The sequence below is a fragment of the Wasmannia auropunctata genome, unplaced genomic scaffold (assembly GCF_000956235.1).
Source record: "Wasmannia auropunctata unplaced genomic scaffold, wasmannia.A_1.0 LD334204.1, whole genome shotgun sequence".
NCBI lineage: Eukaryota > Metazoa > Arthropoda > Insecta > Hymenoptera > Formicidae > Wasmannia > Wasmannia auropunctata.
Genome location: NW_012028686.1, coordinates 484 through 14,664, shown reverse-complemented (window position 1 = coordinate 14,664; position 14,181 = coordinate 484). Strand labels below are relative to the sequence as shown.

General features: G+C 27.3%; 3 protein-coding genes across 4 annotated transcripts in view; 1 reads left to right on the top strand and 2 right to left on the bottom strand.

Annotated features, from left to right (window-relative positions):
- LOC105459165 (chymotrypsin-2-like) overlaps window positions 1-3,161 on the top strand; it is a 4,801-nt gene extending 1,640 nt beyond the window's left edge. The window contains exons 2-5 of one of the 2 annotated variants that reach the window (XM_011704949.1): window positions 98-174; window positions 756-963; window positions 1,688-1,939; window positions 2,814-3,161. In XM_011704949.1, the coding sequence (XP_011703251.1) occupies window positions 137-174; window positions 756-963; window positions 1,688-1,939; window positions 2,814-2,960 (645 nt within the window). In that variant the 5' untranslated portion in view covers window positions 98-136 and the 3' untranslated portion in view covers window positions 2,961-3,161. Of the gene's footprint in view, window positions 1-97; window positions 175-649; window positions 964-1,687; window positions 1,940-2,813 lie in introns of both variants that reach the window. The other variant, XM_011704948.1, reaches the window with a different exon arrangement.
- Window positions 3,162-5,800: 2,639 nt separating this feature from the next.
- On the bottom strand, window positions 5,801-6,994 carry LOC105459163 (odorant receptor 43a-like). Its single transcript, XM_011704944.1, has 3 exons — window positions 6,883-6,994; window positions 6,648-6,803; window positions 5,801-5,962 (listed from the first exon to the last, which is right to left on the bottom strand). Exons 1-3 carry the CDS (start codon window positions 6,979-6,981, stop codon window positions 5,909-5,911), a joined length of 309 nt encoding a protein of 102 aa, XP_011703246.1. The 5' UTR covers window positions 6,982-6,994; the 3' UTR covers window positions 5,801-5,908.
- Window positions 6,995-7,432: 438 nt separating this feature from the next.
- LOC105459233 (odorant receptor 85c-like) lies at window positions 7,433-13,829 on the bottom strand. Its single transcript, XM_011705098.1, has 9 exons — window positions 13,742-13,829; window positions 12,728-13,182; window positions 12,502-12,609; window positions 11,954-12,073; window positions 11,720-11,875; window positions 10,766-10,804; window positions 8,472-8,745; window positions 7,590-8,063; window positions 7,433-7,482 (listed from the first exon to the last, which is right to left on the bottom strand). Exons 1-9 carry the CDS (start codon window positions 13,827-13,829, stop codon window positions 7,433-7,435), a joined length of 1,764 nt encoding a protein of 587 aa, XP_011703400.1.
- Between the last annotated feature and the right edge of the window lie 352 nt (window positions 13,830-14,181).

Genomic DNA, 14,181 nt, shown 5'->3' with positions numbered 1-14,181 from the left:
AAAATTAAATTATTTAAAATAAATAAAAGAAATACACACTTGTATAAACATGCATAAAGATTTTTTTAAGCAAATTATCTTTTTATTTTTTTTACAGCATTCATCTTTAAACAATGACGACGGTTCTGACGGCTCTATGTTTGGTAATTATTTTAATGTTGGATGTCAGTTATGGTAAGTAAAGATATCCATTACGTATTCTTTTACTTTCATCTGTGGAAAAAAGAACATGCGTTTGTTAAGTGAAAATTTAACAATAATGGAAGAGGAGACGAGAAGAAAATAAGGAATATAAGAAACAAAACTAAAACTAAAAATTGTTTTTTAATTTAAGATTTAAGGTATTAGGCATATTTATTATTTCCATAGACGTATTTAAAAATAGTGGATAATATTTTATCAGAAATTTTAGAGAACACAATTTATATTTTTTATTATAATTAAATTGTATTACATCGAACGAAATTATTGAAAAAAGATAAGGTTTTTTTAAATGGCGCTTTGCGAATTTTACGAGAATTCTTCATCTTCGATCGCTGAAGAATCTTGCAGTTTATTGATTAGAAACGCATGAATTTTTGTTTTTCAACAAAATATATACACCGTAACAAATATTCTGCACATTATTTCGCATATATTTCCGGAAAAGGAATTCGAACACTTCGTGTACGACGTTTGGTTGGTGGACAGGACGCCATCGAATCTGAGTTTCCTTATCAGGTGTCCTTAAGATTCTATAACTTGCATATCTGTAGTGGTGCACTTATCAGCGACAGGCACGTTCTGAGCGCAGCGCATTGTATATGTGGTCTAATAGACGAACCTTCTGAAGAACTCACTGTGCGCACTGGAAGCATTAACTTGAAAGAGGGCGAAAAACACGCTGTTAAAGATGTCAAATGCCATCCTGATTATGCGTATGGCTCCGAGACGTCTTGGACGGCCGATCTAGTTGTAATCACGGTGAGGCAAGGCTTTCCTTTTGCCTTTTTACAAATGAAATCGGAGATAAACTTTGATAATTGATAATTTTTGAATATTGAAATTGAAGATAAACTTTTACAATCATTACTTTAATAAGATTATTCAAAGTTGCAATTGTTCTAGTTGATATAATTATTTTATTGAATCACAAGTTTCAATTATTTTGTATACAGAAGTTCAGACATTATTACATTGTAACATTACTATTCATGAATTTTGCGGTATGTTGATCGAATTTTCGATAACACATTATAAATACTTAGACATATTTAATATCTTTGTTATTGTTTAATTTTATAATATTTATTTTTTCTTTTTTTTCTTGTGTTAATTTAATTTTTAGAAATTGTAATTAAAAATGCTAATATTTATTAATAATAAAAAGCTTCAATATTATCGCGCACGGAGAGTAAATTTAATAATTTGCTGTAAAGAATATGCAACTATTTAGTGAATTCCAGATCATTGATAAAGGTTATAAATTGGCAGTGACTTAATAACTAATAAATTAATGGTTCTTGTCAGAAACAAGTGCTGTGGTAAAGCATCCACAATGCATTAAAATTCAAAGATATTTGTATTTTTATATTGTATTGAATAAAATATATTTAAATATAGTAAAATATAGCTTGTTGTCTTTCGTAAAGTTTTCGAGTAATTTATAAATTATGTACATATTTATGAAGGATGTTGATGCTTTCAGCTTGCTAAAGAAATTTATACATCACCCTCTCAATCACCAATTGCTTTAGCAAAGTGCGATGCACCCGTTGGACAATATGCTATTATCAGCGGGTGGGGTCGTGTTCATCCATTTAGTTGGTTATCACGAGATTTGCAAAAACTTTCGGTGCCAATTATCGACAATGACGTCTGTCAGTCTTATTATAAAAACACTACTATTCTTAGTTCTCAAATTTGTACATTTGAAAGAAAAGGGATTGGCGCTTGTAAGGTAAAATATATTATTTTTTTAAAAATATGTACACTATTTTGACCTCGGACAATTTTTTATATTTTTCGATTTCTGCAATAAAAATTTTACGAAAATTTTTTTGAACCAAAAATCGAAAAATCTGAAAAATAAGTATGACTAATTTTCCCTCGGACAATTTTTTATATTTTTCGATTTCTGCAATAAAAATTTTACGAAAATTTTTTTGAACCAAAAATCGAAAAATCTGAAAAATAAGTATGACTAATTTTCCCTCGGACAATTTTTTATATTTTTCGATTTCTGCAATAAAAATTATTCGAAAATTTTTTTGCATCTCCTGAAATTTGCGAAAGTGATATTAGAAACTCCTTTAATACGAGATTTAAATTACGTGTAATAATAATCTAAAATTATATATATATATATATATATATATATATATATATACATATATGTATAATATACATATAATACAATAGAAATTTGCATAATGAATGTATGATTATTAATCATTTTTAAATATGTGTATTTAAAATTTTTTTAGAACGTTTACAATTTTTTATTTTTTATTTTGTGTTGCATAGGAGAATTTAAATAATAATAATACAAGTAAAACTCTTATTATTTTAGGAATCCAAACAAATAATGTTTATACTTTATTAAGTAAAAATTATCGCAACTTTTTAGATTAGATTTACTTTAAAAAGAGAAGAGTAATTTTATCTAATTCTTTAGTGTTATTTTATTCCGATCAAATCTATCGTTATACAATTAAATTAAATTTTTAAGAAAAATTGTTTTCCATTAAATATACTTTAAATTTAAATGTATATACATATTTAAGTATTTAAATTTTATTAAAATGTCGATTGAAAGATAATATTATTCGCAGGGCGACAGTGGCAGCCCTTTGGTATATAATGGTATACTGATAGGTATATTTTCATGGACAAAACCCTGTGCACTTGGTTTTCCTGACGTTTTTGCTAGAGTAAACCACTTTACGAATTTTATTGAACAAGCGATGCAAGATAATTAGGAGTAATTAATAATTAATTAAGCCTATTACAAGCTTAATCAGTCCAGCCATTTTTGTGATCTAATAATCGTATCTTAGTTCAGTCATTTGCGCAAAGATATCTGATCTGTCTTTACGTGCGAACACTTGGCGTGAGACACGACCGTCTCTCTAATATGTAGTTAAATGTAATAGATTGAATAATAAATATTTAAAAAAAAAGTTTCTTTTTTCGACATTTTTTATTTTACATACATGCGTATTATATACGAATATGTATATATTTATATATGTTTAATAATTAAATGTCCAATCAATGTTTAATTAATAATTTATTTTTAATATATAATTTCGTACTTACTAAAAAAAAAAATAAAATAAAATGAGCATTCTTGGAAAAACCGACTCCTATCTTTTGCTCTACTTTTATAATTGCACATTACAAGTGAAGTGCACATTACATTAAAAAAAAAATAAAGCAAACTGATGTTACGGACATTGATGCTATAAAATTGTGTTTAATATTGGATATACCTATATGATAAGAAGAGATACGTATTATATGTTTTAAGGGGAGAAATACATTTACAAGCTCGAAAATCAGTCATTTTTCATAATAATATTTTTCGTAATAATTTTTACAATATCCCGCCACACGCAAACTGCGTGCCGCATATTTGTCGATCTTGAAACTTAAAACACAGTTCATTACATGAGGCCGAAATCCACTTGTAACAATTAAATTATTAATATTGATTTTGCAATTGACTGAGCAATTTAATCCCTTTGATGCTAACATGCATCTATAAGAATCTCCTTCCCCCAAATCTTTAAAGAAAGTTATAAGTGGATTCCGGCTTCATGTAATAAATCATGTGTTTCAAGACCGACGAATATGTAGCACGCAGTTTGCGTATGGATATTGTAAAAATTATTACACACCAATAACATCTGTTGGCTCGCGTATATAGGGGCTACTTCACTATTGCAGACTAGTAAAATGATTTCTATATATTAAATATTGTACTATTTTAGCATTGTTTTCATAATAATTAACATATTAGTGATTTCTCGAAAAAAAATGTATCAAATTAAAAAAAAAAATCCGAACAGTATTATCTTTAATTTTTACACTATAATATTTAAGTAATATGTATTTTTAAAAAATTATGTCACAAAATTGCGTTAACAATACCTGATTTTTTCTTCTCTTTCTAACATAACAACATTTGTTAGAGAGAGAAAAAAGAATCAGATGTTTCCTTTCTCTCGCACGTGTCGCTCATGCCCAGCATATGACATACTTGATTTATACATTATATCATGCTTCTTATACATTATTCCTCCCTTCTGTCCTAACAACGATGAGGCATGCGTATTTTGCATGCGGGGGTGTGCCACTATTCACCGTCATCACCACCACCACCACCACCACCACCACCGCCATCACCACCACGGGAACCCTCCCTCTCGATGCGCATGATATTTATAGCAGTCTCTTATGGTAACGCGACGGTGACAGTTGCTTTGTCACTCTCAGATATAAGCAAAACAGTTATTCGATCTTCATATTTTTCATCAATTATCTTTATAGTTAGAATCGAATGCCGTCTCTGCGAATTAAAGGAAACGTGATTAACATTACATAAATAATTTTGTAATATAGAACTTATAATCTTAAACGGATGTCATTTCGTTCGCGGGCTGAAGTGTTCGGAGGATAATATCACAGCGAGGGTAAGTGAATACAATGCACGATGATGTATATCTGAACGAGCGACGGGCTGAAACATTCGTGAATTTTGATGCATAGTGTCGAAATGCGTCAGTGGAATTAGCGAATAAGACTTAATACGTGCGTTGTCATATGCCTGTAATACATAATTGGCGCAAGAAGTAAATGCCTTATCCTATACTATAGGCCACTATTAAATGAAGTAAACAATTGACAAATCCATCACAGATGGTTCTTTTTTTAAAAAAACCACAGATCATTTTATGTTGACATGATAAAATGAATATCATGAAAAATCAATATAGAATATTATTACTGACGGTATAGGTACTATATGACAAATGTACGTTGTTTATTATACTAATTTGTATAAAATATTTGCTGTTTTTGTAAATTACGATTTGCAAAGCTATTAGAGCATTTTTATTTATTTTAAATAAAAAATTAGATAAGTGGAGATTTTCTACAAGAATAAATTTTATATATCTCAAGTTTTTGTATAATGTTAATATGTAATATGTATTCAATATAATGTTATATATTATTTTTTCACACTTTCGTTTTTTTTAAATATATGTTTTATTGAATACACATAGGGTAATTCCGGTATATACGCCGCATCTATTAAAAATTTAATTAATTATCAGGTATTATTAATTATGATTAAGGTAAATAAACTACCAGTAAAAACTTTAGACTATCTACTACTATGAAAAAAATATTAGGAATCCAAAATATTTATTTTTTATATTAAAAAAAATTCTTTAAACCCTTGCATTTTTGTCGTATAAAAATATGAATGGGTTATATGGCTATTCACAGGTAAAATGAATGATTAAAAAAATATACAAATAATCTAAAGAGCTAAGCACTTGTATTTTGCTATATTCTATCCTTTACAATTCTTCTACACTTATGTACCATGCGAAATAACCACGCCTTTTATATTTCCTACAATAATCATTTTATGTCGATTATAACTTATGGTTGCGCTACTTAATACAGTGATAAATCGATTTAACTTACAATAATTTTATAAATATTAACAGTAAAAAACTCTGAAATCATAACACAATATTAATATAACATAAAGGTATATAACAGAGTGGTTGTGAGAAAATTACTTTCACTTCTTTTATTTGTTATGACTTCTGCGGCATAAATCCTCGCGCGGTGTATATACCGGAATTACCCTATAAAACAGATTACGTAGATAAACTCAAAATAAATTTTATTATCCTTGTCTCGCGAGTAGAACTGACACATATCCGCCCGATGTTTTTATTAACTGAAAATAAAATTTACATAAAATAATACTTTAATATTTTAACAATATATAAAGTAATATAATTATTGCTAAAAGAATATAAAACATATGAATGTATACATATATACATATACAATGTGTGTGTGTCTATCAATATAATTTTTACATATATCTATTAACATATATTTATTTGATTTGAAAATTTTTTCACGCACAACTATTGTGCACGAGTGTTTTTAATATTATATAATACATGTCTCCATCAGTATTTTGTAACCGTTTATCTTATTTTGATACCATAGTTATTCTTACATTTTTATAATTTAAAGAGAGTTTTTATACAGAATTATTATGATATTATTATAATAATTATAAAACTTCTGTATAAAAACGTGTTATATGACTTCCCTAAATTTATTAAAAATTTATTAAACTGGTTTTGCAATCAATATATTATCTATACACATTTTTATATAAAATTGTATTATATATATAATTATTTATATATTATTTATATTTTCATATAAAATTGTATTATATATACATACATATATATATATATATATTATATATACATGATATATATATATATATATATAATACAATTTTATATAAAAAAGGAAATATAGATAATACATTGATCTTTAATAATTTGGTTATTACTACTGAATAGAAATTGAAATAAAATAATAAATGAATTATTTACATTGCAAAACGTTGATAGTGTCATGGGAAACATTTTCCCAGCTGTAATATGGAGGGATTTGTTGGCTCGAATCATTATTATAATCAAAGTTTTCGCTTCTTCCGGCTCTAGCATGTACCATTCGTAATTATACGCTGCATGATATATTCCTTCGCACTTTATAAATAATACAGAGATATAATTATTTTTGCGGATATTTCTATATACTCTTCATATTCTTTGATAATGTACTTACTTGTGCTACTAGAATCTCACCTACTACACAATAGAGACACATATGACCGCCAACATTTAACGTTACAGATATAAGATATATAAAACGCAGCATTGACATTTCCTTTCCTTCCGTCAGCACCTATATAAGATCAATAAAGCAAAAGACTGTCAATGATGCAACTTATTTTAACAAATAATATCCTAAATTCATTTTAAACTTTTTACCGTTCTTTATTTGACATTAAAATATATAAGCATTAATTTGTTATTTATAAAACAATAACATTTAATTTTAAATAGTAGTTAAAATATATATTACTTAATGTAAATGCAAAATATTTTATTTTTAATAATTAATAAACATTTTAGAAGAATAAAACATCTGAAATTTTTTGTATTTGCAACTGTGAGATATATGACACTTTGCGGAATTTTAACATATTAACATCTCTTTATGTTCTTTATTATATTTTTATTATACTCAAGATAACTAGATTTGATTTTGTTTTTATAACTCACCGCGATGATTAAAAATCCAAATAGACAAAATAATGTACCAAAATATAATATCAAACCAAGTAGTAATATAGTAAATGTACTTTCAACGATATCAAAATATCTGAAAAAAATTAATTTTAAAAAAATTTTTATAAATATGTGAAATATATAAAGTATTTTAAGAAGTAAATATTATATTTCATAATAAGTATAAGAATAAATTAATACGAAACTTGATTAATCGTATATGATCCTTGACGATGAAAGAGAGACCATTGTTGAAGTTTTTAAATTGTTTTATATTTATCAGTCTTTCTTTGAGGTTCTCCATTTGGCCACACAAGTGAAATACTAGTAATCCAAATAAATTATCTACGCCGATATAAGATGCAGCAGCTAGAATGAGCAGAAGGGTTTGCGCGGCGAACGTGAGCTCATAATACGGACTTAGATTTTTGTCGTAGAAGTAGTGGCTTTGCAAAGGTAAAATTTTAATCGGATCCGTAATATTTGTCATATATCTCATTGATGTTCCGAAACAAGGTAAAACAACGAGTAAACCGGATCCTACTGTCACAAGGACGAATCCGAATATAGCAATGGCACGCGCACTCTGCGCACGTTTTATCATAACATGCAGTTCTTTATCGGTCTTGGATTTTAACCAATCATTGGCGATCGTATTTAACACCAGTATAAGAGCTTTAACAAACGAAGATAGTGTTAACGAGTCTGTACGTGCTCAAAACTAAAATAGAAATAATTCCTAGTTTATAAAATTTATTTTAAAAAATCCCAACGAAAGATAATAATTAATAACGACTGATTTAATTTATCATGATTTTGACAATTTCTTTTTCGTTGGAAATAATTCACAAATAAATTCAATATATTAATCAGCTAGAAAAAAATTAATTTTTTATATAAATATTCTTTAATTGATGTATACAGCTGCATAACTAAAAGAGATATTTGGACGGAAATTGTCGAAGAATTATTCCGAATCATATATGTTTGCATATTAAGCTAACCGATGTTTTGTTAAATTTATTTTATTGGAAATAATGCTACTGATTAAATTTGATTGAGCTGCGTCGAACGCGACATTACTGGGTTTCTTCCACCATATGATCACCAGTTTCATTATCGTTGTCACCAGTGGTAAAGTAACTTGCAAGTTGTCTATCATTGCGAGCATGTCGCCCCAAGTTCTCACCAGCGAGTGCATTGCGGGAATCATGCCGATAAAAACGAATAGGAGTACTGAGAACATTGCGCGCAAGTCTGATAAGAATTTGTCAGAGGCATTTTCATGAATATTCGGCCATATGCCGACAATACTCAGCGTAAGACGATTCAATTTAGTTGCCCATTCAAAATCTATCTAGGCAGAAGAATTCATTGTTCAACTAGTAATGATAACATTATATAATCATCAATCTTATATATGCGTGCAGAAAATCTAAAATATTTCTATCACGTTGCTTTCATCCGAGTTTGGTATGTCTTACGTCAAAGAATTTTCATTATTATAAATATATCATGATAAAATACTGTATATTGTATATGACTAAATATATATATATATATATAAAACTGTATCCTTATAAATATTTATTGTGCTGAATGCACTTTTTACTTTTTAGTTTATATTATTTAAACTTAAATTTTTTATATTAGATCATATATTTGTTTTTTACAAGAATTTAAAAAATTGTGATAGTGCCAGTCATTAATGTTACTTGTTAGAAATTTCACGAGAAAGTCAAATAATAGTCAGGGATGGCAGTCAATATGTTAAGATGCATGGCACTTATGTAGAAAAGCGTCTCGTCGCGTCGGCAGCATAAAAAGTTTAAGCAAAAAGTGCAAAACAACAATTTTTTATATTCATTCATGTATAATTGATGTACTTCAATCAATTATATTACTAGATTATTTTAATCGTGTGCTATTAATTTAACCTAATGTATTGAAAGTGATGATTAGTACCTGCGTATTTCATTAACTCGGCGGTACTCATGTTCGGAAGTGTAAAGTTACGTAAAGACTAATGTTACGTGAACCCTTCCGTACGTGAAGTATATCCCGTGAAGTATATTATCTTGGTGGAATACGTTAACTAACAAAAAGTATTGCGCGCTACTTCAATTAAAGTTCGCAAATTCCATGGGTGTTTTATATGTGTAGAGAATCGTAAATATTGCAAGTGACGGCACGAATGTTGCAATCGTCAGGTGCAAACGATCTCATAGAAAAGTGAAAATGGATAGGAGTAAATGAAATGAGTAATACAGATCGACATATGGACAACAGGGCCGCAGCTGAATAAATGTAAATTTTATTTACATAACTAAACGTTAAACAGCAGCTAAAAGTTAAATTCGCCAAAAAGCGATTGAATTAATATAAATTTGTACAATAGAATGTGAATTAATACAATTATACGATCACGTATTTGGTACAGCAAATATAGTATCGTAATAAATTGGATCAGCTAATAAGAAAATGTATTATTTTTTACTAACAATATTTTAGAATTTCTTTCTAATAGCGTTACTTTTTTGTAAATGTGATCATGAATATTTGTAGTAAATATATGTAATCTCATTTTTGAATATGACCCTTTAAGGATTCTTTATTTCCTTTTTTTGTTTTGTGAAATCAGAATATGCCGTCCCTGACTTTATATGTCTAAAATTTATGAAGTTGTGCGTGGTACATACGATGTTACAACTGTCACGCAAGAGCCATGGTTGCAAAAGTTTTCGCGCTAGTATAGGACCTAGAATTTTAATACCGTTTTCCTTTCATATCCCTTCTCTACATTTCGAGCAACATTGAGGCATGCGCATTTCGCGGGGTTGTTCCTCCTGTCATTGACATGAGCTATATGTAATATTAGTGCTTTGGGTAAATCGGCGATGAATGCATCGCGTAGATAGTTTAATGACGAGCGTAACACTGACTCTTAATTCTTATTCTCGCATTGTATCACTAGGTAAATAAAAATATATCTTATAAACAATGATAAACTTTACTCTATTTAGATTCAAATTATGATTATAAAAATATATTAATCATTACTTCTCGATATGAATCTTAAGTCAGATATTTATCCGACTTTTAAAGATTTCTATTTTTATTCTCGATGTGTCAGTAAAACTGATATATAATTGACCGATGCCTTCAATAACAATAAATATAATATTACAATAAATATAAAAAATATATATGTTGGCATGTAAAATTAACTTAATAGTTAATCTAATGTTAAACGTATTATTTGTATACACTTTTTCTTCCAATTATATGTTTTATTGAATATACATGTAACACATGTGCAGAATATATGAAATACATAAGAAATGCTCTGAAAATAAGATTTAGAAATTTTGTCTTGCAAGCAAAACCGACATATATCCGCCTGATGCTTTTATTAACTAAAATTAATAAAATATATATGTAAAATAATCTTTAAATATTTTATAAAAACATATCAAGCAATATAATTATTATTACGAAAATGTAAAATATATATAAATATATGTATATGTGTGTTAATTAATATTTTTATATTTCCGTTAATATACATGTTTGTTTTCAAATTATTGTGCGCGTGTGCTTTTAATATATAAATTGTTATCTTATAAATGGCTTATTTTGATGTTACAGTTTTTGTTCCATTTTTATAATTTGGTTTTTACGGAGAATTATATTAATTATAAAATTTTTATAAGAATGTGTTATGACAAATTTTTTTTAAGTTGAAGGGCTTGCTGCAACAATAAGCTAATCCACAATGCCGAATATGTAGTATTAGTAGAAATGATTGTATTTTCCTATCACTTTAACTTTAGAATTTATTTTCTCCATTTCAACAAAATGTGAGTTAGTTCACCATTGCAGCAAGCTTTTCGACTGTTTGTAATATAGATTTTATACACATAATCTGAAATCGTATGATGATTTAAAATATAGAAAAGTGATTTTTATTAAAAATCCTTGAAAATTTAGATAAATAAATCAGATATAGGTACGCTTTATCGAATTATGTTATTTTCAACTTTCAGTTCCGACAGGAAATAGACTATTTTATGCTAATTTGTTTCCAAAATTATTTAATTAATACATGTACATATATTGTAAATTGTTTTATACTCATGTATAAATTAAGTTATATATTGTTATTTATATACATTATATATCTATATATATATATATAATTTATAATTTTATATATATATACATATATATATATATACATATAATAAAAATGCATATAGATAATATATTGTAAATAGCTTGATTATTACTATTCGATAACTAACTTTAAAAATAATGAATAAATCACTTACATTGCAAAACATCGGCAATGTCATAGGAAACATTTTCCCAGCTGTAATATAGAGGGGTTTGTTCGCCCGAATCATTATTATAATCAACGTTCTTGCTTCTTCCGGCTCTAGCATGTACCATTCGTAATCATACGCTGCATGATATATTCCTTCGCACTTTATAAATAATACAGATATATAATTATTTTTGCCATTTTTCTACCACATTCTTTCACATTCTTTGATAATACTTACTTGTGCTACTAGAATCTCACCTACTACACAATACAGACACATATGGCCGCAAATGTTTAACGCTACAGATATAAGATATATGAAACGCAGCATTGACATTTCCTTTCCTTCTGTCAGCACCTAATAATATAATTAATAAAATAATATGATTATAAATTATGTAAATTATCTTAACAAGTAATATTATAAATATTTTATTTTATCTCTTTTTATTTAGCATTAAAAATATATTAATATGAATATTATTTTGGATAGTAAATATCTAGTACAATAATAGTTTGAAATATTATTGTATATATTACATATTATATATATTATATATTATATATAGATATTAATATCATGTAGATATAAGTATTTTAAGTGCAAAATAAAGTAAGCGTTATTTTATTTTAAATAATTAATAAATATTTTTGAAAAATAAGGCAGCTAATTTTTATATTTTCAACTTTGTGAAATTTTTTGACAGATTCACTTAGATCTTTACGTAATCTGTTATTTTACTTAATATAGTTAAATTAATTTGATTTTGTTTTTATAACACTCACCGCAACGATTAAAAATCCGTATAGACCAATTAATATTTCAAAATATAGTAGCAAACCGAGTAGTAAAAAAGTGAATGTACTTTCAACTATATCAAAATAACTAAGAAAAATTGTTAGTTATTTTCTTATTTTATAAAAACAGGAAATACATAAAATTAAGAACTGAATATTATTTTCCATAATAAGTTTACAAAAGTAAATTAATACGAAACTGGATTAATCGTACATGATCCTTAACAATAAGAGCGAGACCGTTGTTGAAGTTTTTAAATTGCCTTATATTGATTAATTGTTCTTTGAGGTTTTCCATTTGGCCACACAAGTGAAATACTAGTAATCCAAGTAAGTTATCTACGCCGGTATAAGATGCAGCAGTCATTACAAGCATAAGAGTTTGTGCAATGAACGTGAGCTCGTAGTACGGACTTTGATTTTTGTCATAGAAGTAGTGGGTTTGCAAAGGCAAGATCTTAATCGAGTCCGTAATATTTGTCACATATCTTAATGATGTTCCAAAGCAAGGTAGAAATACGAGTAAACTGAATCCTACTGTCATAATAACGTATCCAAATATAGTAATGATACGTGCATTCTGCGCACGTTTTATCATAACGTGTAGCTCATTGTCGGTTTTAGCTTTTAACCAATCATTGGCGATCGTATTTAATATTAATGTAAGATCTGAAACAAAACAAGTTTGTGAGATAAATCGGCCAAGGACAAGCGAGGGCTTTATTTATCTCACATATTTTTATGTTAAAACACGAGCTAGACATTTTAATTAAAACAAGTTTGTGTTAACGTATTTGTACTGTGTTTAAAACTAAAATGAAAATATAATTCCTAATTTATGAGAAATTCATTTTAAATATAGAATTCTAATGGAAATAAATAACGGCAGATTTCATTTATCATGATTTTGAAAGTTTTATAAAAGTTGTCAAAATGATTCTCTGTGAATAAATGTAAATCCAGAAATTTTATTCTTTATATATACATATATATATATATATATATATATATATATATATTAATATTTCTACAGATTTTTTTATTGAAGTATACAATAGTACAACTAAGAAAGACATTTTGTCTGAAAATTGTCGATGACATATTTGAATTATTCCGAATCATATATAATTGTGTATTTGCGTAAGCTAACCGATGTTTTGTATTCAGTTTATTTTATCGGAATTAATACTACTAATTAATTTAATTTAACTACGTCGAGTGACATTACCCGGTTTTTTCCACCATATTATCACTAGTTTTATTATCGTTGTCACTAGTGGTAAAGTAAATTGTAAATTGTCTATCGTTGCCATCATGTCGCCCCAAGTTCTCACTAGCGAGTGCATTGCAGGAATCATGCCGACGAAAACGAATGAAAGTAGTGCGAACATTGCGCGTAAGTTTGATAAGAATTTGTCAGTAGCATTTCCGTGAATATTCGGCCAAATGCCGACAATATTCAACGTAAAACGATTCAGTTTAGTTGCCCATTCAAAATCTAGGCAGACAAATTTAATGTAGAACTAGTAATGATAATACGATTTTATTTTTAATCTTATATAACAAATGTAATATAATTAATATATAATAAATATAACTAAATCCAAAATCTTTTCAACAAGTTTTCTGCCTGGCGAGTTTTCCCATATTACAGAATTTTTATTATTA